Source organism: Rhea americana, unplaced genomic scaffold, assembly GCF_003343005.1.
Source record: "Rhea americana isolate MKP2758 unplaced genomic scaffold, rheAme1 scaffold_1, whole genome shotgun sequence".
NCBI lineage: Eukaryota > Metazoa > Chordata > Aves > Rheiformes > Rheidae > Rhea > Rhea americana.
Window position 1 is genome coordinate 18509274 of NW_028185038.1, and position 21846 is coordinate 18531119.

Below are 21846 nucleotides of genomic sequence, written 5' to 3' on the forward strand. Positions count from 1 at the left end.
GGTGGGGGACAGCCAAGATGCTCTGCAAGGAGACAGTCAGCAGTGGCTTGAAAGGCTGCTTCTGCTTCCCCAGGGCCACTTATTTATTGATCTTTTTTCTTTTTTAATTGATTTTGCCAACAAAAATCCAGTTGTAGCTTCCCGCCAATGGCAGGCGAGGGAATGGTTGAGTTTCCCTCTAACCCGAGCGAGGATGAGCCATTCCTACGTTCTCTCACATTAAAGGCAGGAGAAATTTTCTGTCGACTTCAGAGCCCCAATGATTTTCCAAATACCATCAGCCGATTACCATTAGCAAAGAGCGAAAGAAGAAACCAGAGCAATACACTTGGAAGAGGAGGCGTATTTATTTTGTTAACAAAACCAAACCAAACCAAATAAACAAGCGAAACCCCCCAAACCTAACCCCAAAGCTCTGGAAATCCAGTATACTGGTCAAAAAGCATTCTGGATCACTCACTTTCCACGCACCTGCTAAAAACCTGTGTTAACATCACTACAGCAAACATCATTAAAAACCCAAACAAACCAGTACCGCCGAAGTGAGTGCATGGGACCGGGGTTAAAATACTTGTTTTGGCTAATGGGGCACTTCTGCACGGACCTTTCCTCCGTCTTACAACCAGATGAGCACAGCTGCTCTCCTACAGCAGGAAGGGAATCACTGCCACTTCTGTGACATTTAACAATGATAAATATTCAAAAACACAGAGACTGCACTGTAAACAGTTAAAAAAAAATAACAGCAAAAAATAACCAACCCTGGACACTTGGTTTAAGTGAAAACCAAGTACAGCAAGAGCACATGGTAAAAAAAAAAAAAAAAAAAAAGGCCAAACACCTCCAAACCTACTGGCATTGTACAAGAATTGGAAACAACATGCAGTTTAGCTAGCAAGGAGTCTATGTACAGTTAGGTTACACTCACTCAGACGCCTGCTCAGCTATTGCTTTGCTAAAGCTCTGACCCAAGCTCCCGCTCCCCAGCGTGAAGGCGGCTTCTGCTTTCCGCCCAGTGTTACCCTGGTGCGTTTTAAGCTTTGATGAACAACCCCACCTGTTCGTGCCCCTGCTGCTTCCACACCGAACATGCACTTGCATTGCCTTCCCCGACCTTGTGGGCTCAGCTGAAACTCTGTGTTTTTAAGCTTTTCCCTTACTTTGAAGATCAGGATGAGGGATAAAGGTTTTTGCATCTCTTTGGGTCTTCTACAGAGCCTGTGCAAACAGCTGGAAGCCAGAGCTGGACTGAATTACACATCTGGGGGCAGCTGGTAGGGAACAGTCTCACCACCTAGAAAATCCTTGGAAATATCCCATTTATGACACTTGAAATGCAAGTCTTATAGGTGCAGGAAAAATCAAAACTAGAAGGGAAAAACCCTTCTGACCTGAGTCCTTCTCCCTGCTGATGGTTTTATCATTTGCAGGAAGGACTGAACTTCAGATCCGTCAGCGTGAATGCAGGTTTAACGTTGATGGAGCCGGAAACACTGAGGCTGGAAGCCATTGGGCCATTTGGTAGTAAAACAACGGTATAGTCACTGTCCTTATTTGTCCAAGCTCAATGGAAATAAGATTGACGTTGCCAGATACCTTAAATACCATGGCTGAGCAGGGGTGGGATCATGACGATGAGAACATGGTGCTCCAGGAAAATCAAGACAGCAGAAAACTCAGCGCATGCGCTCCCTACTGCTCGCCAGGAACGGGAGAAGGCTGCATGCACAACCTTGCTCTGCCCAACCGCGCCATGGAGAACAGCTCCTCGACCAGCTGCAGCTGCCGGTCCTCACCGTGCTGAGATAACCGCATCATCTGCACGCACCTACGGGGCCCTGCGCAGCCCCAGCGGGGACCGATCTGTTTAACAGCAGTAAAATCAGCTGGGACAAGACCAGTGGCTTTATAACCCTCACTTTACTTGGAGGAAGTCCAGCAGGGGATGCCCACGCATCGCTGCTACTCCCAAATCCTCTTTTCCACTTACTTGGAGGGAGCATCAACGGACTTTGCTGCTTTTTTGCTCTATTCTGTGCTGGAGCCAAGGTGCACAGTGAGTCCCCAAGCTCCGGGTTGCGTGGATGCGAGTGAGCTGGCCATGCACCCCGTTCAGCTCAGCTGTCTGGACTCAGCATCCCTGCCCCAGGTGAGCGGTTAATGCCAAGGGACACCAGACCCAAGCTGGACGGATGTTGCCATGATGCAGGGCACTGCCGTGGGGGCAGCCCTGCAGAAATGCCACGAGTGAAGCAAATGCCCAAGCAGTGGGAGAAGAAAACAAATGGGGAGAACTGCAGGAGGTAACCAGGCTCTTCCTCCTTGTGAAGGAGGAGTAAAAACAATCCTCCCACTAGCAGCAGAAATAAACTCAGCTGTACTGGTCTTTCTTAAGTTTCTTAGCACCATCCACGCACTGAGGCTTGCGTGTCCCTGGGGGAGCACAGGCCTGTTGGGGCTCAGCAGTTTGTGGCAGCTGACTGCTGGTTGTAAAGCCCCTACGTCCTCACTCGCCATGAAGGAACAAGGAGGAAGAAGTGACTGAAAAGTGACCTCTGCTGAGGACCTAACAGAAACACGAGGAACCCATGATACCCTCCTGCCAGTTGGGTATCTGAGGGTTATCTGAGGAGAACGGAGCTAAGCCTCAGCAGCACTTCACCACTCTCTTAAGAATGATGTGAAAGGGACATGACAGCATTTTCTGTCCCCTCCACATCACCCCTTTTTGGTTTCCTCAGGCTCCCAGTTAGGTCCTGCTATAAGTGAGGGGGGGCTCAGTAGCTTGGAGCTCAGTCTCCAGTGGAAGGTCTGCTGGGGAGATTGCAAGGCTCTGGAGGTGGTAGCTACACCCAATGCTCTCCCAGCAAAGGTGACAAGATCAGGCAACAAGGACTCAGATTAACAACCAGGCCTGGCATTTCCAGTGTAACTAAGAACCTGCTGCACTAACAGTAGTGTCCAGCAGCTCCCTGTGGCTCAGCTATCCACTGCAGCAACTAGGATTTTCATGGACGGCACCAAATAGGCTCAGGGTCCAGCTTACCAAAGCTGGGAGGAGTGGACAACAGTACCATGACAGGGGTGGGCTGTTAACAGAGAGCTGGGCCAGCCTTTACGTTATTTAGAAAGGGCTATTTAAAAAAAAAGTGGAAGAGGGATTGCATAAAAAATGCAATCTTGCAAAAGTAACTAACTTCCCTCTACGATCCAGTAGACACTGATCCCTGGTGGGGCTTCGTGTTTCCCAGGAGCTTGGCACAGCCAGCACCTCCCGTGTGTTATAAAAACAACCCCCCTCTGGGGGATTCCCTACTGCTCTGCTCTATAAAACTTTAAAAAGGTCCCTGCAGAGAGTCCCCGGCCCTTATTCCTGCTTCGGCCTCTTCCTCCAACGGGCCAGGAGGGGCCCAAGGCTGTTCCACACCTCCGTGTACATCAGAGTCCCTACGAAGACAAAGAAGGTGCCCAGCCAGTGCCAGGCTGTGAAGGGGTTGCGGAAGTAGAGGATGGAGAAGATGAGGCTGACGAACTTGCGCAGCGTCACCACCAGTGTGACAGTGAGGGAGGTGCACTCCGTGGTGAGGATGAAGACACCCCGGATGCAGATGTACCTGGGTGAGCAGAGGTAAGGTGGAAACAGGGCTGAAGAGGAAGGGTTGCCTGTGCAGGCCTTTGGGAATGCAGAAGAATGGGACACTGGATTAGCCCCACTACCCTCTCTCTGGGACAAAACCTCCTCCCAAGATACCCCATCCTCCCTTGGCCTTGTAGCATCCCTCCAAGCCCTACAAAGCTTTTAGCTTTGCCCTCCCCCAAACCCGCAAATTTGTTTCCAAAGGACCTTCTAAAGCTAAATAATTCCCCCCAACATACACCATACTTTGCTCTTCATTTCAGAAAGCAATCATAAAAGACAACGATACTGGTGCCCTGAACACTATCACCTTTGGGGACCATACTCCAACATACCCCTGCTCCAAACCACCTGTACTTTGCAGGGAGTTGTTTGTAGTCCAGCCCTCCCCAAAGCATCCAAGGGTGGCAGATCTGTCTTCCTTGGGCCATCTCTTGCAAGATAGACATTTTACCCTGCACCCTGCTCCTTCCAACAGTCACCAGCACTCCGCACCCTTGCTCTACACCTGTAACAGGTACAGCAATGGTGCCATTATAGGAGTGGGCAAAACCCCATGCTAGATCAAGCTGGAGTGTCCGAGCCCTCCCAGCATGGTAGTACTAACCCTTTTCTGCCCTTCTTGCCCAAACCTAGAAGAAATCTCCTTTTAGTTATACAAGGAATAAAATTCCGTCCTCCTCAGCTCAAAATTTCTACCATCATGAGCAGCTTCAGTACAATCCTTAAGTGTACCCAAAACAGGCCCCGAGCCTAATCTGAAACAGCAAAACTAACACACCAGAGCAGCTTTGGGTGACATCCTGGCAAAGGACAAATGGCACATAGGGTTAACTGCACCAGCCATGTAACCAAGGGAAGCCAAAATAAGACTTCTCCATTCTTCTCCATCTGCAGCAGATCAGCAGCTGGGGAGGAAAAGAAAGTCCTCTCTCCTACCCAAGAGGGCACAGACAAGGCAGATTAAAGGAGGAGTATCAGAAGTAGGAAGGCATGATGCTCCCTCACGTAGCACATGGGGGTCGGATAAACATGGTGAGAGAAAAAGAGCAAGAGGAAGCTGGACTGAACCATCCCTTTTTCTAGGGCATCTCCCTCAACAGACTTGCAAACCTGTCCTCACTGACTGGGAGACTGGGCATGCTGGTAAATTACAAATGGCTCCCAGTCGAATCGCTCTACTAGACAGAGCTGGCCAGCAGAACAACTATGAGATGAGTTTACACCAATCAGCCCAGCCCTGGGAGGTGGTGGCCTCCCTGTCCTGTTTGGCCCTTTGTGCTATGCCCCAGTTCAGAGAACAAGACGTGCAGCAGCCAGCCGCATCATGCATGGAGCTGTACAAATCTGATACCGTTGTTGCAGGGGAGCTTAGCTGCTCCACTAGCAGATTTCAGCCATCCTGGAAAAAACAGAAGCCTCGGGTTAAATTCCACTCTGCTTTCTCCAAGAGCAACATGAACGACAGCTCCCAAATGCAGGGAAGGCTCAGGGCCCTCACCCCCTTCCTCCTTCCCCACCCCACTGCCATCTCTGCAGCTTATCTGAGTTGAGCATTCAAAGGATACTGGGTGATGACGTTCATGAGGAGGTAGAACCACATGACTGGAAGGGTCAGACCAATCACTGGGACTTGGAATGGCTCTGTGGGGAAAAAGGGAAGTGAGAAACCCACATCTAGCCCTGGATCAACTTTCAGCAGTGCTGAGACCGTCTTACATGGTCTTCTTTGGAGAGAAGCCACAGGAGGCCAAACAATCAGTTCCCACCCCAGAGATATCAGTCATGTGAGAGACACGGAGTGAGCTTGCACGCACAGAAAGCAGGATCAGAGAGCTCAGCTCTAGAGATGCGAGGCCCATCAACACTGAGGCAAACTCTGGCTGCTGTAGGCATGTCTGCCTGGGACACACTAAACCTGTATAGGCTGGGAGGGACCAAGGTCACTCATTACTCTGCTAATGCTTAGGAGAGATGCACGGAGAGGCGAGCATGCCACTCTCCTGTTGAGGATAGACCATAATCTGTGACACACTGAAGCTCCACGAGGCTTTTGCAGCATTTACAGTCTGAAATGTGGACACATTTCGATTTTGCTTCAAATAGAGAGTTACCTTGTTCTTACTGCAATAAATGACAAATACAAGAGAGTTTGTAGCTGTTTCAGCATGGACTCCTGTGGGGAGGAAGGGGAGATGGAAGAAGAAAGGGGCTAAGGAAAAGGACTTAAAAAGGAAAGATCTGTCTTGTGTCAGAACTTTCCCATTGTCAGAACAGGAGGAATGAACCATGCAGTTCTGAGCTGCTCAGAAAGGCTCAGTGTCAGCCTGCGAAAGCCTGCAGAGTACGAACGAAGCCAACAGGTCAGTACTTACACCCATGGCTGAGCATCTGGTTCTGTTACTCCTGTTTTCGAACCAGCCTGCTCCTTTCCCCAGGAGTCACCCATCTCATGTATTTGCTAGATTTTCCTTGAGGAGGGGGGTGAAACTGGCTAGAAATACTTCATAATGATATTAATGAACAGGCTAAAGTGATCTATGCATGCAAACATCCCCCCTTCCCAGAGAGGATTAGAAAACTAATTAACCTACTCAGCAAAGATACCGGCAGTTTCCCAAAATCAGGAGCAGAATATAGGCAGCCCATCTACATTGGAAAAGCCTAGTGAATTTTACTATTAAACTTAGGCAGACACACAACTCAAGGTGGGTGAGAAATCTGGCTGGCCCCAATGGGTGTGCATTAATGAGAAGCTGGGGTTTTAACCAGAACGATCCAAACCGTAACTCATGGCTTAACTTTGTCAGCTGCAGTGGCACAAGGTGAATGGCCTGGGGCAGGGTTGCAGGCAGTGTCAGTAGCCCCACTGCCTGTGGCAGGCTGCTACCAGTCATCAACTTTCACTTGTTCAAGCATCTGGCCCACCTTGGAGAAGACACTGGACAATGTGCTCACGGCAGTGTGGTTTTTTTTCCTTCCTTCCCCCCTGCCAATTCAAAGGGCTTGAACACACAGAAGCAACAGTCCAACGTGCACGGCTGCTGGCCTGAAAGCTTCCTACAGCATTTCCCAGAGAAGAAAAAAGACAAAAACACAAGAACTCATTTGTGTAACACTCACCAGACTGGCTGAAGAGGACTGCATGGTGGTAGATGTTTGGGGCAAGGAGGAGAAAGCCAGGGAGCGGTAATGCATGCTGGAAGAGAGAAAGCAAAGGCATGACGTTAACATGTTATGTGAACGCTCCCCCCACTTCCCATCCTGGGAAAATGGCCTCACATATCTCCATGGTGAGGGCACACACTTCACTGCTCCGGCATTACATATGATGCTTTCCATTCCTGCCTCAGGAGGGCTGCACCAAACCACTCATTCTCTCCAAGGAGCAAAAGGGGAAGACGGGATCAAGAGGAGTCTACTAGTAGCCTAGATATGCAGTCTGTAAGCTTTCCTCCTGACCCATTCCCCTCCTGCAGTACAGTTTACCATCTCTCCCCCTTCAGCTTTTACTGTGAAATTCTCTACCTTCCTGCGGGTCTCCTCCATTCAAAGCACCATTTTAGAGAAGCCACCAGACTGCTGCCGGGAGGGGGTCTGTGGAGTAATTACAGTGGAATTCAGACAGTCAAGACTCCTATTAGTTCGTTTAAAATTTGCTACATGGGCTGCGCCTCAATGGGAAACCTTTGGGAGTCTGAAAAATACATGGAGCTGAAAATTTCTAGTTTGAGATAGCTCACAGGGCTTTGTATAGGGCTGTGACTACAGGATGGGAGAGGAAAGGACCCTCTTTGCAGCTATGTCTGTTCAGAAAAAGCAACAGAAAAGATATGGTGACTTACATTGTAAAACAGGGCCTCTTTGGAGTGCTTCCCAAACTGCTTATACAGCGTCTCCTGGAAAATTCCCATCCTGGCAGACATGAGGAGGGCGAAGGTGAGTGCTCCGATACCTGGAACAGAAACACAGCCTTGCAGCATTGCCCAAGCATGGCATACCTCAAGTCAGACAGCTCAGGGCCTCCCATCATTTGGCTTTCGGTGAGGGGAAAAAAATAAATAAATAAGTGAGAGAAGCCAAAGCATCCAGAATTCGTAAGACAGAGGAAACATTCTGCATGGCCTTGGGGAAACAGGTACCTTCCTACAAAGGCTTCTGTGCCTAAGAGACTTCTGAAAAGATCAGCTCTTAAAAACAGGGACTCAGCCCTGTCAGGCAGACTTGGTGGATCCTCAGGCAAAGAGATTACCAGAGACACAATTGTTGGTTATTAGTGTTAAAACTTCAACCCTGTGTACCCCTAAAATCCAATAATAAATCTAGACTTAAATGCCAGATTGTAAAGATTCCTCCTCCACAAAATACTGTGCTGAATGTAAACTGGAACCAACTACAGCCCCTCTCCCTCACTGCAGCGTAGCTCACAGCACGAGATACATCAGCCATGGCTGCTTTGGAGGGAGAAATCAAGCTGATGTCTACAAATACGCAGGTCAAACTTGTGCCTGATGTAAACATACAGAGTTGGGCTATTAAAATGGTAGCTTTTTAAAAGATAAAGTCTGCCCTGACTTCAGCTGAGGATGAGATGTAGCTGTCGTGACTCTATTTCATGGTTACCGGCACAGAGAAGTTGCTTTTCAGCCTATTCAGAGGTGGGAATGTCTCGTTTCAGAGCTACACTGGCAACACAGGACAGTGGCTTGAGTCTGCTCTTCATTTAATACCAGTATGATTTTCCATTTATTGCTGGGAATTATTTTGCAAAACTACAGAATGAGACTAAGCCACTGCCTGACAGAAAAGCTTTAGTTGTCATATTTGACTTGATAAAACAAAGAGAATTTCATTGCATGAAGCCGCTGAGTGCCACAGAAATGCCATTCTTTGCAAACCAACATCCATTAGACACTCAGCACAACTTAACCTCAGTTCTAGGACTCCCACTGCATCTGCTTAGCACAACCACACAGCCAAGGATCAGCGATCTGAGAGCAGAGTCCTGCCAGTATCCCAGCAAGGCTGGCTGGAGATGTGGCACTTACATACCTAGCATCCACCACATGAAAGCACGGAGTCCGTCCTCTTCATTTAAGCTGGAGTCAGATGCCTAGGGGAGGGAGACATGTCACTGTGAGCACCCATGTCCCGCAGCTCATTCAGGCCTGTCTCAACCTCATTTTTGGTTTGTGCATTGTGCTCCAAGTAAGCCCATAAATCAAAGAGTGCCCAAGGTTCCAAATTCTCTGGAGCTGCTTCCCTGGCAGAAGAGAGAAGATGGCAACTACAGCACATTCCACTTTCATTTTTACTTTGGGGAATCCACCAGGTTCCAACTGAAAATGTAAATGGCTGATGGAATAAGGATCTTTCTCAAGGAAACATCTTGGCACAGCCAGAGACTGAACTTTTTGACAACGAAAATATTCAGTGTCTCCTAGCAAGCTTTCACAAACTGCTCACTGGCAGGAAGCTCTGTCCCCTTCTCAGAGGTGGTTGTGCAGGAGAGAACAAGAGCTCTGGCCAAGTCCTGGTCAGGTACACAACCCAGAATTCAGGCTCACAGTTGAGATGTTGAGGGAATCAGGCCTCTAGACACCGCTAGCCAAGGACAAAATGCTAGGTAATGTGACTTGGCTCAACTGTCTTTCACTGTGGTTTAGGGCAAGTTACATTACTCACATTTGCCATGAGCTAGTCACAACGCTGCGTATCGAATCAAATCCCCGTGCCTGCTGAGAGTTAACGTGAATTAACGCAGAGAAAAGCTGCATAGCACAGACCTTCCTCAGATACCCTAAGAGTAGAAGCAGCTATTAAATGATGGGGTTTAAAAGATCTGGCAGCCTTGCTTCATTTCCAGACTCTCAGAGCTGGATTAAGTGAAACCAGTTTTCACTTGACCACTGCTTTATGCTACTTTTCTGTCTTTAGTTGTCAAAATCAGGATGTGCGTGCTAACCCAAGAGAAGCCCAGGCTGGTGTTACACATAGATTTCCTTCACTCAGTCCCGTTCTCCAAGCACATGGACTTCATTTCAAGGGTCACAGAAAGTCACGTTGGATGACAACAGGCTGGAAAATTCTAGCCTGAAACCTGACAGTTTGTTCTGTGATAAAGACAGCAAAGTTTTAAGATGGCTGGGTTTTGTCTAAGATTCACCAGCTCCTAACTGCAACACTACAATGAGGGAAAGAAAAAAAGAGCTTGCAGCTGTTACTATGTGGGGAAAAAATAATGGGAAAAAAAAAGGAAAAAAAAAATAATGCAGCAAAAAGCAACCAGAGTAATACGGGATAAAAAGCAGCTGTAATTAAGTTAAATCATGGTCATGTGTGTGTCCCTTCTGTCCTCCCCACAGGTAAATGAAGTGACCAGGCACAAGTGCTTGTGGGGAGCAGATCTAGAGCTAGGAGATGCCTTGTCTCTCCACTAATAGCCAGTCGAAAGCAATTACTGACAAAGGTGCCCAGGGCAGTTCTTCCTGTTAATAAGGTTCACGGCTGTGTCCTCAGGCCCTTTACAATCCTTACCACTTGCTTCGCAGACATGAAAGTGCAGGTGAAGATCCCCACGGACACCAGGGCTATGGATGTATATTTAGATACGCTGTATCTGCGCAGGGGGAGAACAGAGATGTCAGTGACACAGCTCAGCCTTGTGTCGTTCATCCGCTACTCCCTGGCATTACATTTTGCTCCACTGAGCCAGGATGAACCTGAGATAATGGGCACATACTCATTATCTAACCCAGTACACGGTTGGGGAGAGGAGGGCAACATACTCCAACCACAGCAAAAACAAACATTTGGACCAGGATCTCCTTGCCTGTGGCAGAGAATCCGTCTCAAATCAAACCAGTGTGGGTCTTCCCATAGTGATGGAGTGGTGGAGTATGTGTCCACAGTCAGACCCCAAGCAGCTGGGAGGACCCCACTGGCCTGTTCATCAGGAGCTATAGTAGGCTCACACAGACAAGAAGAAAGAAAAGGGCAAACTTATAGGACTGCAGCCTTGTTCAAAGACTCTCTTCAGATCATGCCTGTCTTAAATGAAGGAGTAAGGGGTAGTAAGAGGGCAGAAGAGGATATTACTCAGGTCTTTAGTCCATGCCCTGACCATTTCTTCACACATATTCGTTGTCCAGTTTCCCCATCAATCAAGGAAGGATATTTAATGGGAAAGGGGAAGTCACCCAACACCAGCCAGGACTAAATCAATAGCAGAGCTTTCTCTGATGAAACAAGAAAAGTACCTGCAATTTACCTTTTTTTCAAAATGATGATACCTAGAGCCATGCTTGCTATGAGAGAGCCCTGGGAAAAGGAGAAAAGAAAGAAGTAAAGAAACAAAATGTCAGTGTGCCAGATTTCCATGGACTGGGGCTCCTGCCGAGGGAACACAGCATAACTGATACAACTAACACAAAAACACCAACAAAATGCCAGGACAAGAGCATGGAGCCGGGTAAGGTCAAGGGAGTCTCATTTCAACTAGGAGCAGGGGACAAGTCTTGCTGGGTAACTTGGGAACAAGGATGCTGGAGCAAAAAGGCTACTTGGATCTCTCAGCCAGCAGGTCTCTACCTTTCTTGGTCACTCCAGTGCATGCTACAGACCAGCATGCAGCTAAATCACTATGTTTTTAACTAGGAACAGCAGTGTGGCTCTGTACACTGACTGCAGGACACTTGTAGGCTGCCGCGCAAGAACCATCCCTCACAATTAATATAGGACAAGGCTCCTAGAGTGCTCTCTGGTTTTCTTCTTTTTCAACCATCTTCATTTCATGTATGTCAATCCCATGGCCTTTGTGGGAGAACGGCCTGCCCTGGCCAGCAGATCTCTTGAACTTAACTGTTATTTCCAAAAGTCATGCTCTATTTTCTTTAATTTTAGGAGATGTTTTAGCCAGACGCTCATCTGCAAACACTCAAGTGAAGAAGATGTGTTTTCAACAGCATCTTCCAGAGCACAGGCCCATGTGGTAATAGTACAGGTGGAAGACACCTACATTAGGACATGAACCACCTGGTTTAGCCATGTGATGCAAGGGAAAGCTGGGTCTCTCTTGTCAGCAATCCAGCCTATCCAGGGCTGACACCCAGAGTTTGGGCTTGGTTTTGTCACTTACTTCCTCATCACCTTGGAAAAAATGAAGCCTGTCTCAGCCTAGTTTCCTCCTCTCACTGGGGACACTAAGGGAATACCTTAATGCTCAACACTGAAAATGAGAACCAGAGCTCAGCTCAGTTCAGCTCAGTTGTTCTTCCCGAAGTTGCTCTCCCCACACCTCAGCTATAATTTAATATTTGCACAGGGTTGTGGTGTCCACAGGGGATGACAGGGTGGCAGAATACGCGCGCCAGGAGCAGTGCTTGCAGAGACGATGGGAAGAGACATCACATGAGAATGGAAAGGACAGTATGGCAGTACTCACTGATCTGAAGATCATGTGCAGTGGCATGGCGATATTTAAGTTCAGGGCATAGTTATTCACCACGCTCACAGTGAAGAACATGGCCACCATGATCAGATAGTATCTGAAACATAAAAACAAGCTGGTGGTTGGCAAAACCAGCTGATGGTTGGGCATGTACCTTCCATGTCCTGGGAACACATTGGATGGTGCAAGGACAGGCCTCGAGCTAAGCTGGGGCCCACTTAGCTCTTGGTTCTGTGACAAGGATTAACAAGGAAATCAGTCCCAGTGTGGATGTAGCAGGGAGGTCCTTGAAAGGGAACATAAACAGATCTGCACCACTCATCAGCTCATGCTAATCCCAGAGAGGAAAAAAGTTGAACATACACCAACTGGAATCTCTTAGCATAGACTTCCTCTTTCCTAAGGACTTGTACTACTACAAGACAAGGTTTGATTTGAGGAGATTCAGTTTCTGCCAGCAAGCATCACTACCCTGAGTGGAAGGAGAGACCATTTAAAACTATCCTGAACATTTCCACTGTTCTATGCCTAGGCTATAAAGTCACCCTTGCTCTGCAAAGTGGAGCTTCTAGCAGCAACGCAGTCATGAACAGCTTTCTGTCACTGAGAATCTCTGCCCAACACTCTGGTTTGCTGCCTGCTTAGCAGTCTGCCAAGGAGAACCACAAAAACTCCTCACTTTACACCAGACACAGAGCGCCAGGGAGGAGAGCACAGACATGTCAGGCCAAGATCAAGATGAAGAAGTGTAAAAGAGGATTTGGCTAGATTTCCAGTAAGCCTCTCTCCCACACACCCATTGCACCAAGCCTCAGGGGGACAATGAGCACTTTGAATGCACCAGACTTGTAGCATGCAAAGTATGGCCATGCTTCTTGGGTAGGAAAGTATCTGATGGCAACTTCCTATTAAGTATTCTTGATAAATGAGGAGTTCATATTTTTACTAGGCACGATAGATTCTCAATGAGGTTTCATGAATGCTGCAAAATGGATGGGATTAGGACAGGGTAAACAATAAGCCTTTTTATTAAACACTTCTTGAGATAATAGATAGCCAGTCAATTCTTGCCTAGTGAAAGCATTTAGATTAACTATACCTTATTGGTATGGCCGGCCGCTTCCTTCCAAAGTTGGCTTCGAAGATAAAGCCTTCTACTGCGATAAATAAGAACTGGGAGAATGTCACTATGTTCCCACATCCTGGAAACTGCCTGAAGGTGTCAAAAAGAAAGACAAGCATAAGTACAATGCCATGGATTATGAATACTGCACTGGCCTGCAATGAAAAGAGATTACCAGCTCTCATTCCCAGAATGAGCATCAACCTGGATGGCCTTTACTACCTTATATATCCAGGTTTTCATGCTTTGTACTGAACTTTTCAAACTCTACAAGATACTGAAAGCCACACAAGGGGTCCAATCTCCAAGAAGAGGCCCTGCAGGCTGAGCATCTTTCTCCTGCCAGAAAGACATGAGCACTGCAGTTATCACTACCTTGCTAGCAGAAATGACATCACCTCTGAGCAAATCAACCTGGTGCGATTAATCTGAGGGAAGAGGAATTACACATGACAGCCTGTAACAGCCTGACATTAAACACACATTCCCTGCACACAACTATTCCTAGCAGACATGCGCACCGCAGACTATTTTCACCCTAAGAAGCTTACGGGAAGCAGAAGAGGATTTCCTGGGAGGCACATGATCAGCTGCAAGCTCAGATGAGGCCATCATATGTCAGAAATCATAAATAGAAAGCTTTTTGTCATTTGCAGCTTTTTTGTCATTTGCAGAGGAATTTGAGTGAGCACTTCCCATTTCTCCAGAGTAAGCCAGAAACAGAGGCCAAGGAATCACTGGAAAGGCTGCATGGTGCTAAGCCCTACTCTCCACACTGTTGCACAAGCACATGGTTGCTCACCCAACATGCAGTCACAAGTAAATACAGGTTGGATCTAGACTCGCTTCTGTTGAATGTAAGCTTAGAGGTATGCCAGAGAACAGGAGTAACCAAATTGTCTCCTGACTGGCAGGACTGCAGGCCCGGACTCTTCCAAAACCTTCTGTCATCCTCCCAGCTTCCCAAAACAGGCAGCAGTGCTCTGCCCAGGTGCTAACAGCCCAGCCACCATCCCTGTGCTGACTGCTCGGCTGGCTGCCACCAAAAAGCACCTGGTCATCATTTCCCTGCATTTCCCATGGGGAAGGCACTAACCTGAGTCCCTCCCTTCTATCCACTTGACAATTTTCACAACATTTTTCAGAGCTCAATTATCTGTGAGACTTCAGGCCTTGCTGTGCGATGTAAATAGGAAGTTCAAGAGTTATTTGAGGGAAGAGAAGAGATACTGAACTGGTGACACAGCCAGGCTGCAGGATTATAAACCTTATTTCTGTAGGAAACCAGAAAGCAAGTACAAACTTGGAACTGACCAAGATCATTTTCACACATTACTCTTAGTGTCCTCACAGGTAGTTAGCTGATCTTTGCATTCAGTCTCCTGCTGATATGACCCCATATTATCAGTAAAGCAATGACACAAGGTTATATGTTGATTGATAACGAAAGGAAAAACAAACAAACAAAAAAAAACAGGCTGCATCCACCCATGTCTTTGACTCAAAATCCTAACACACTGATAGGCTTAAAAAAACAGACAGGAAGTCTGAAGGTATCAACCAAGAACTGCTTTAACTGCAGCAAATTAATACAGAATCCTCCAGAAGCAACGCAGAAATCCTCCTAAGAGAGCACTGTACAAGAGAGAGCAACTCAAAGCACATAGCACAGCACTGCTCCAGCACAGGGGACTCACCAGGGATGTGTCTGTTAGCCTTGTAACTTCAGAGGGCTCAGCTGTGACTTAGGAGCCTGATCTAGACCTCAGAACTTGCCCAAGCGGTCTACAAGCATTCCGCATAGTCCCTCAGATGGGGAACAGCTGTCAGACCATAGCATGAGGCCAAAGAACTGACCACAAAGCCAGTAGCGGCTCTAACAGCCTGGGTGTCCCAAAATTGTCATCCTGCTTGCTAGGACTGAATTGCCTGGACTCTTCATGTCTAGCAGACGGTTAGATGAAACAGTCAGAGTGGGGCTCTCACAGCAACACTCCGTAGAGAACAAACAGAATAGCCCAATTTCTGCACATGGGTTTGGGAAACCTTAAAACAACATCCTCTCCTTGAGACTAAGTTCGGCACATCCAAATCACTCTTTCAAGCAGGATTTCCATCTGTCACTGCAAAAGGCTCTGCATTTCATAGACAGCTCCTGAGACAGAGCCTACCCACCCTGCAGAACAGTGAGACCTTTCCCATCTGCACTGTAAAAGGGGGAGGTCCTGCTGAGATCTACTAGGTGAAGTTGCAATCATCTCTACAGGGAAAACAAGCTCATGAGGACACAGCTTCAGAAGGCAAAGTGCAAATCACCGGCTTTCTAACCTGGTCTCTACGTACACTGCACACAGCTTAGGCGTCACCGCACCCCCCTTCTTTAATCCCACCATCAGCTGTAACCTGCTGCTTGTGACCATTTTTGCAGTGCTCCATTGATTTGAGGGCCTCCATTTCTCAACCCGGAGGCAGCACATTCAGAAATGGATGTGTCTAATGACCCAAGGGTGTGGGAGCACTGTTGTTATTGTCACTGTGACAAGGGCTAATTAAGTTCTGCCTGTGGCTCAGGCACAGCTGTAAAGACAACCCCCCACAGGTCAACTAGGAAAGAACGCTAGCAGAATGGATCGCATTGATCCAAACATGGGAGATGGCATGGACTGGATGGCTTTTCTAGGCCTTGTCTAGGCATCTCTCTGTTACTCTGACAGGGGCTTCTTTAACCTGCTCTTGAAAACCCCCAGTGAGGAGCTGCCACACTCTCCTTCTTAAGGACCACTCCACTACATTCAGAGGAAGCAAACCTGGTTTTTTTTGCTCTACATTAAATCCATTTCACAGGAATTTAAGCCCATTATTTCTTGTCCTGTCTTCAGAGGCCAGCAGAAGATTTTATTTCCTCTCCTCTGCAGCCCCTCTCCACACATTTGAAGCCTTTTGTCTTTCTTCTGGCATCTCTAGACTAAACAGTCCTCATTCCTTCACTCTTCCCCCATAAATCCTACGGAAATTTCTTCCAATCACCTATGCTGTTCCTCACTACACTTGCTATGCCTGGTCACTGCCTTTTGTGTGATCCTGCTCCAGGAGTACACGACTTTCCTTGTTATGGGCAAATTCATCTTCCAGAGGAACTTTCGCTCCAGACAGCACCAGGACACAGAGAAATACCAACTGTTATCCCAGTTTATGAACTGAAGGTGAACAGGGTAAGGGAGGAGCTCAGGAATGCAACTGCTAGGAACAGAGGAATTCCTGAAGTGATTGAGAGGAAATGTTTAAGAGAAACTTGTGTCTGAAAAGCAGCTTCCTTCCTAAATAATTGCAGTTGGACTGCTGGGATTTGCTCAAAATCTCCTCTAGGCTTTAGACACCTAATTTACTCCTTAGAGTAGGGCCAAGTGGCTCTCTTCTACTTTAAGGTCTGGCCAAAGGAGGTGGAAAAGTTACTCAGGAGCACATAAAATAATTTTAAATGGATGTTTTGAATCACAAAAGCCACACACAAGTCTGGTGGCAAGCAAAGGGAAGAATCTGGATCTATGCTCTCTTCATCTTGAAGGGATTCAGACTGTTCTTCCCATCTCCCAGGGCAGCAGTCACACTGCCAACGCAGAAAACCTGGAGGAGACCCTCTTCAGCTCCCTCACTGATGCTGCAGCAAAAACCAGACAGGAAAGGTAGAGCCTGATTAGGCAACCCAGTGGTTAGAGTAATTGCCCATAGGAAGGACAACTTGCCTGGCAAGGTCTCTCCTCCAAGAACTGCTTGATTTATCCAGCAATTGCTGAGTGCTTGTGCAATCTTGTGCAAATGGACTTGTGTCTCGGCCTCCCACTCCTAACAAATATCCTCACTGCTGGGTTACAGAATCAGGCCCCATTTTGCACTTCCCTTTTCCGTGATGGATCTGGGATGTGATGGGTGGGGAGGAAGTTGGGACGGGTTTTAACATTCACTTTTGAAGCCTGGGCATGACTGTAGTGCACAGTCACTGTACTGGGTGGTTGTTCAGGAGTTGTTGCTCCACTAAAAGATGCTCCATATCCACTAACTTGATCTGATTGCTGACACACAACCAGTGCTGTTATTACTTTTTTCCCAGTCAGTTCAAGCACTTTTGCCTTCACAGGTTGCTGAGCAGCCCTGGCAACAAAACCAACAGGTCACCTTTTTCTCCAAGCCGTGCTCGCCTGGGATGCTCAGACATACCCCAAGGGACGGCCCTCCCCTCCCCGCAATCTGGCAGTTCGCCTTGGTCCTCACCAAGCTCTGGCCTCACTGCTGCATGATGCTGCTGAAGACTGTGTTTCCACGCAGATGACCTTGTCCCGAGGGACGGACTACAGGGCACGCAGCCCCAAGCCTCCTCCTGCATGTTTTTCCTTCGGGATTTTGACCCTTACTGGTCGTGCTGGTCAAACCACCATGCGGCAGGGCCCGCTGTCAGTGGGCCCAGGAGATCCCCGGTGCCCAGGCGGGGATGCTGATGCCTCGCTGCGCCAGCGGGCCCAAACCCAGCGGAGGGAACCCCCAAAACACCCCCAAAACTATGGGTCAGCAACCCACGAGCGGTGAAGGCTCGGTTAGGTGGCAAATCACTGCTGGGCTCCCACTGCCCCCACACTGCCCGGGGCCCCTGGGGGCCCCAAACCCCTGCAGGGCAGCCCCTGCCCCAAAAATCCTCCCAGGGGCCCCCCTAAAACCCCTTGGGGACCCCCCTGGGTGCCACCACCCCTCATAAGCCCTCCACCCCCCCAAACCACCCGCACCCCGTTCCTGCCCCCAACCTTATCCCTGACCCTGTTCCTGCCCCCAAGCCCCAACTTTGCCCCCCAAATCCCGCTTTCTGCCCCCCCTCACCCCTCTTTCTGCTCCCCTCCCCCCTCACCTCGCCAGCAGCTCCAGGAACACCACGTTGCTGCAGCAGCCGCCGAACACCAGCCCCACCGCCACGGCCGGGTGCATGGTGCCGGCCCCGAGCACAGAGGCGACGTCCCGGGCCGCCACTGCATCCCGCTGCCCGGGCCTCGGCCCCAGCTCCGGCTCCGGCTCCTCCGGCCCCGCCGCCCCCGCTTCCTCCCCGAGCCCGGTAGTTCGTTTCCCGCCCGCCTGCCGTTCGCCTCCACGGCCGCGCCGCCCCCGCGGGGACTACAACTCCCGGCAGCCCCCGCGCCGCCTCCCGCCCCTTCCCTTCCCCTGCGGCGCCCCGCGCGGGGCATGCTGGGAGTTGTAGTTCTCCGCCTGCCAGCGGGGCGGGTCATGGCCCTGAGGGGACGTGAAGCCACGTCGAGCGGCTCTTCCAGCCCCTAATCCCTGTGCCCGGCGAGAAAAAGGGATTAAAATAGTGAAATCCACCATGCCTCGGCGCTTAGGTGTGAAATCAGGCCCGGCCGAGGCCGCCGAGGAGCCCGACGCCTGCCCGCGACCGCGGCGGGCCGGGACGTCGGCGTGGGTCCCGCCGGAGAGCCCTGCGCGCGGCTGGCGCGGGGCGCTAAACCTGGCCCGTGGCTGCGGCCGCACCGCCGAAACCCCTCAGAGCCCGTGGCAGAGAAATAGCGGGCGAAATAACCCATTCAGAGTGATGCTCTAAGTTATATTTCCGGACGCGTGAAGGCCAGTGAGAAGGACGCTGCGGTAGATGAGAGGAGATGTATGGGGCGCTGGGATAAGGGGGTTATCGCCCTGGGAACACCCCTCGGAGCTGCTGTGCCACAGCAAAGTTGCATTTCCTCGTTTGCATTCACGATTTGGTACTCTTGACTTCCCTAATCAAGGATGAAGATGCTGCTGCGTCGGTCGCGGTAAAGGAAAACAGAAAACCTGCTCTGAGGAACCTGCCCCGAGGTGTGGGCCCTACGTCCGAGAGCGTGCTTCTGCATTCCTGTAGTTGGACCGATTCATGTTTTCCATTGTAAAACCAGCTGCATGTCCGTTGGGGGTGAAGTTTCATTTTTTTCTAGACTTGTGTGGAGCCTTGCTGAACATGTAACAGCATCTATCAAAGCCCGCTGTGATCAACAGAAGCCAAAGTGGTCAAAAAGTGGAATTTCCAGGCTGCAGATGTTTTGGTTTTTTGTTTTCAAGTAGGTTTTGATCTGAACCAGATCCAAATCTTTTTTTTTCTTCTTCTTTAAAAACTACCACAAGCATGAAATATCATGAAAACATTACAAAGAACTGTGGTGAGTCCAGAACTAAAGCACTTCTGAGTGTATGTTTGTGTGGGATTTCTGGCTCTTCAGTGACAGTGACAGCCTTGGCAGCTTCTCTGCTGCTAGTAGCAGCTAATGACAGGGGTAAAATTGCCAGGTTTGCCCAGTTCATTTGTTCACTGCCAGGGCTTCCACGTTCCTTGGCTCCCACTTAAAACTGCCATGAGGTCTTTCTTAGAGCCATACATGCCAGGAGTTCACCTCCGCAAGTGTTGGTCTTGCATCAAGAAAGCTTTTGGTGCCTGGGGTCAAGCTGATGTTTCAGGACCTCCAGGCTCCCAGCCTAAGGGCTGGAAATCAAGACTGGTGGAAGCCTGCATCCTCAAGCTTGCAAGTGCTGTGGCTGGAAGCCTGGGCGCTGTGGCAATGAAAACCAGGAATCCTAGAGCACCTTGTGGGCTTTGCCTACAGGTAGAAACCCAGAGACTTCTCGATAAAAGCACCAGAGACACAAGAGCTGCCATGGTGATGCTTCCAGGGCTCCTGGCTTGGGACATATCCTCTAGGAGGATAATGTGAGTGCCAGGAAACGATGCTTCAGCATCAGGAAGACCCTATAAGAACCCCAGTGATTTTGCAGAAACCTTGCTCTGTCGTTGGCAGAAGTTCATTGTTCTCCCATTTCACAAAGCATTTTGGTGTTTTCCGACCTTGATCTAGAGAGGAAGGCTTCAACTGACTTCTTTGGGCTTCCCATCAGGTCCTTTTAAATCCTTTTTGTATTATTAAAAAGTACCATGGCTCATTAGCAACAAACAAAGAAGATAGCTCAGGCTTGCTGGCGCTTTGTAGTGTCTCCAGGGTTTTTCTGCTTCCACATCCTCAGCTGCTACACAAGTCAAAATGATCGATTTTTCTGTTCTTTCACTAATAAGCTTTTTCTACCTTGGGTGCTCACTTCTTCTCCTTTCATTTGCTTTCTTTGTGCATCAAAGGGGTGGGAGCTGAGGTGGTTTTTCTGCCACAGTGAATGTGCCACACCTTGCTTCCTAAATGCATTAAGCTACTGAACAAATTATTTCTTTTGAACTCCTCCAGTGTATCAGTTAAAGCATTTTAAGCTGTTCCTTGTCCTCTGGCACCTGTGGGAGGGCAGTCTTGTCTGGGCTAAAAAGTACTTAACATCCATTCTAATGTTATAATTTATGGGGTAACTTCTGAGATTAACTGTCCGGTTGAGGAGAGTGCCCAGTCTGTTGGGTTCATGGTCTAATTCTTATGGCATGGGTAGTCACATCTTTGCAAAAGCTTCTAGGTCACCTTTCTATGGGGCTAGAGGTGTAGTTGCTGCACATGCCTTTTTTTTCTCTGTCTTGATTGAGATCACCTTGTTCCAGCTGAGATACTGGACTAGCCTGCTGAGTTCCTCATTTGCAGGTTGTTGGATTCCTGACAAGTGGTCCAGAGTGAATCTAATGGTAATATTTCACTCCCATTAAGATCAATGTCTGCTCAAAATGCAGTTCACATCAATTATATGAAGTTAAAAATAATGATAAAATAATATCAGGAAATATACGATTTAAAATTATATTAAAATGAAAAAATATCATTTCAAAAGTCAGTTCAAAATGAGTTAACCCATGTTGTATAGAACAGGCACAAACCCAGTGATTTCAGTGTGAACATGTGATGAGCATCAGTGATTTGTCAGTCCTGTCTTTCTACTAGGAGCCAGTTCTACACTTGTTGACAATGTAGCAGAGTTGTCTTGCATGTCGTGAACAGACAGCAATGCTCTTGAGTCCATAGACTCGGAGAGATGATGGTCGAGGGACACAGACAAGATGAGGTTTGTAAGCTGAAATAATATAACTTGAAAATTAAATAAACTTTCAGCTTTAGGGCAAAAGCTTTTCTTTTGTGTGTGCGGAAGACTTATCTGGTTTTTTTCAACAACAGCAGATACTCTAATAAAAGATATCACTTCTACCTACAAACATCATATTGCCTCTGCATTGCCTCTGCCAGCATTATTTTGATTTTCTTCTGTGATGGCTAAAATAAAACAGAACATGTTTTCACATCATGGAAACACTGGAGAGTCTGTTTCTACCCAAAAAGCAGGCCTGAGGTGGGAGTCTAGCACAAATCTGTAGCACTTCAAGATTTGAATAAGTCCTGGCAGCATTTGAGTTCTGTAACTTCTGAAATACAGCTCAAAGCAAATTTTGGACTCTTAGTTTGCTGGGTGAAAGAGTTTGTGTTGACTTACTGAATACATCAGAAAACCTTCTTTCAGCTCTGCTTGAGAACTGCATTGTGTGCAACCTCCCATGTGTCAGCTAGAAAATGAGAAAAGGGAGTTTAAGAAGCCAGATTTGTTTTGCGTTGTGTCACTTTTCTCAGCTCCAACTTACACACAGTCAGGTCTTGAATCCCGGAAGGGTCATTGATTTTTGATCTTTGTTTTGGGAAC

At 48.3% G+C, this 21846-nt stretch overlaps 1 protein-coding gene across 1 annotated transcript; it reads right to left on the reverse strand.

The window, feature by feature from the left end:
* Positions 1-328: 328 nt before the first annotated feature.
* Positions 329-18300, reverse strand: SLC35B4 (solute carrier family 35 member B4). Its single transcript, XM_085299775.1, has 10 exons — positions 18104-18300; positions 13186-13299; positions 12081-12183; positions 10908-10957; positions 10175-10256; positions 8690-8750; positions 7483-7592; positions 6761-6836; positions 5206-5281; positions 329-3614 (listed from the first exon to the last, which is right to left on the reverse strand). Exons 1-10 carry the CDS (start codon positions 18178-18180, stop codon positions 3368-3370), a joined length of 996 nt encoding a protein of 331 aa, XP_085155901.1. The 5' UTR covers positions 18181-18300; the 3' UTR covers positions 329-3367.
* Between the last annotated feature and the right edge of the window lie 3546 nt (positions 18301-21846).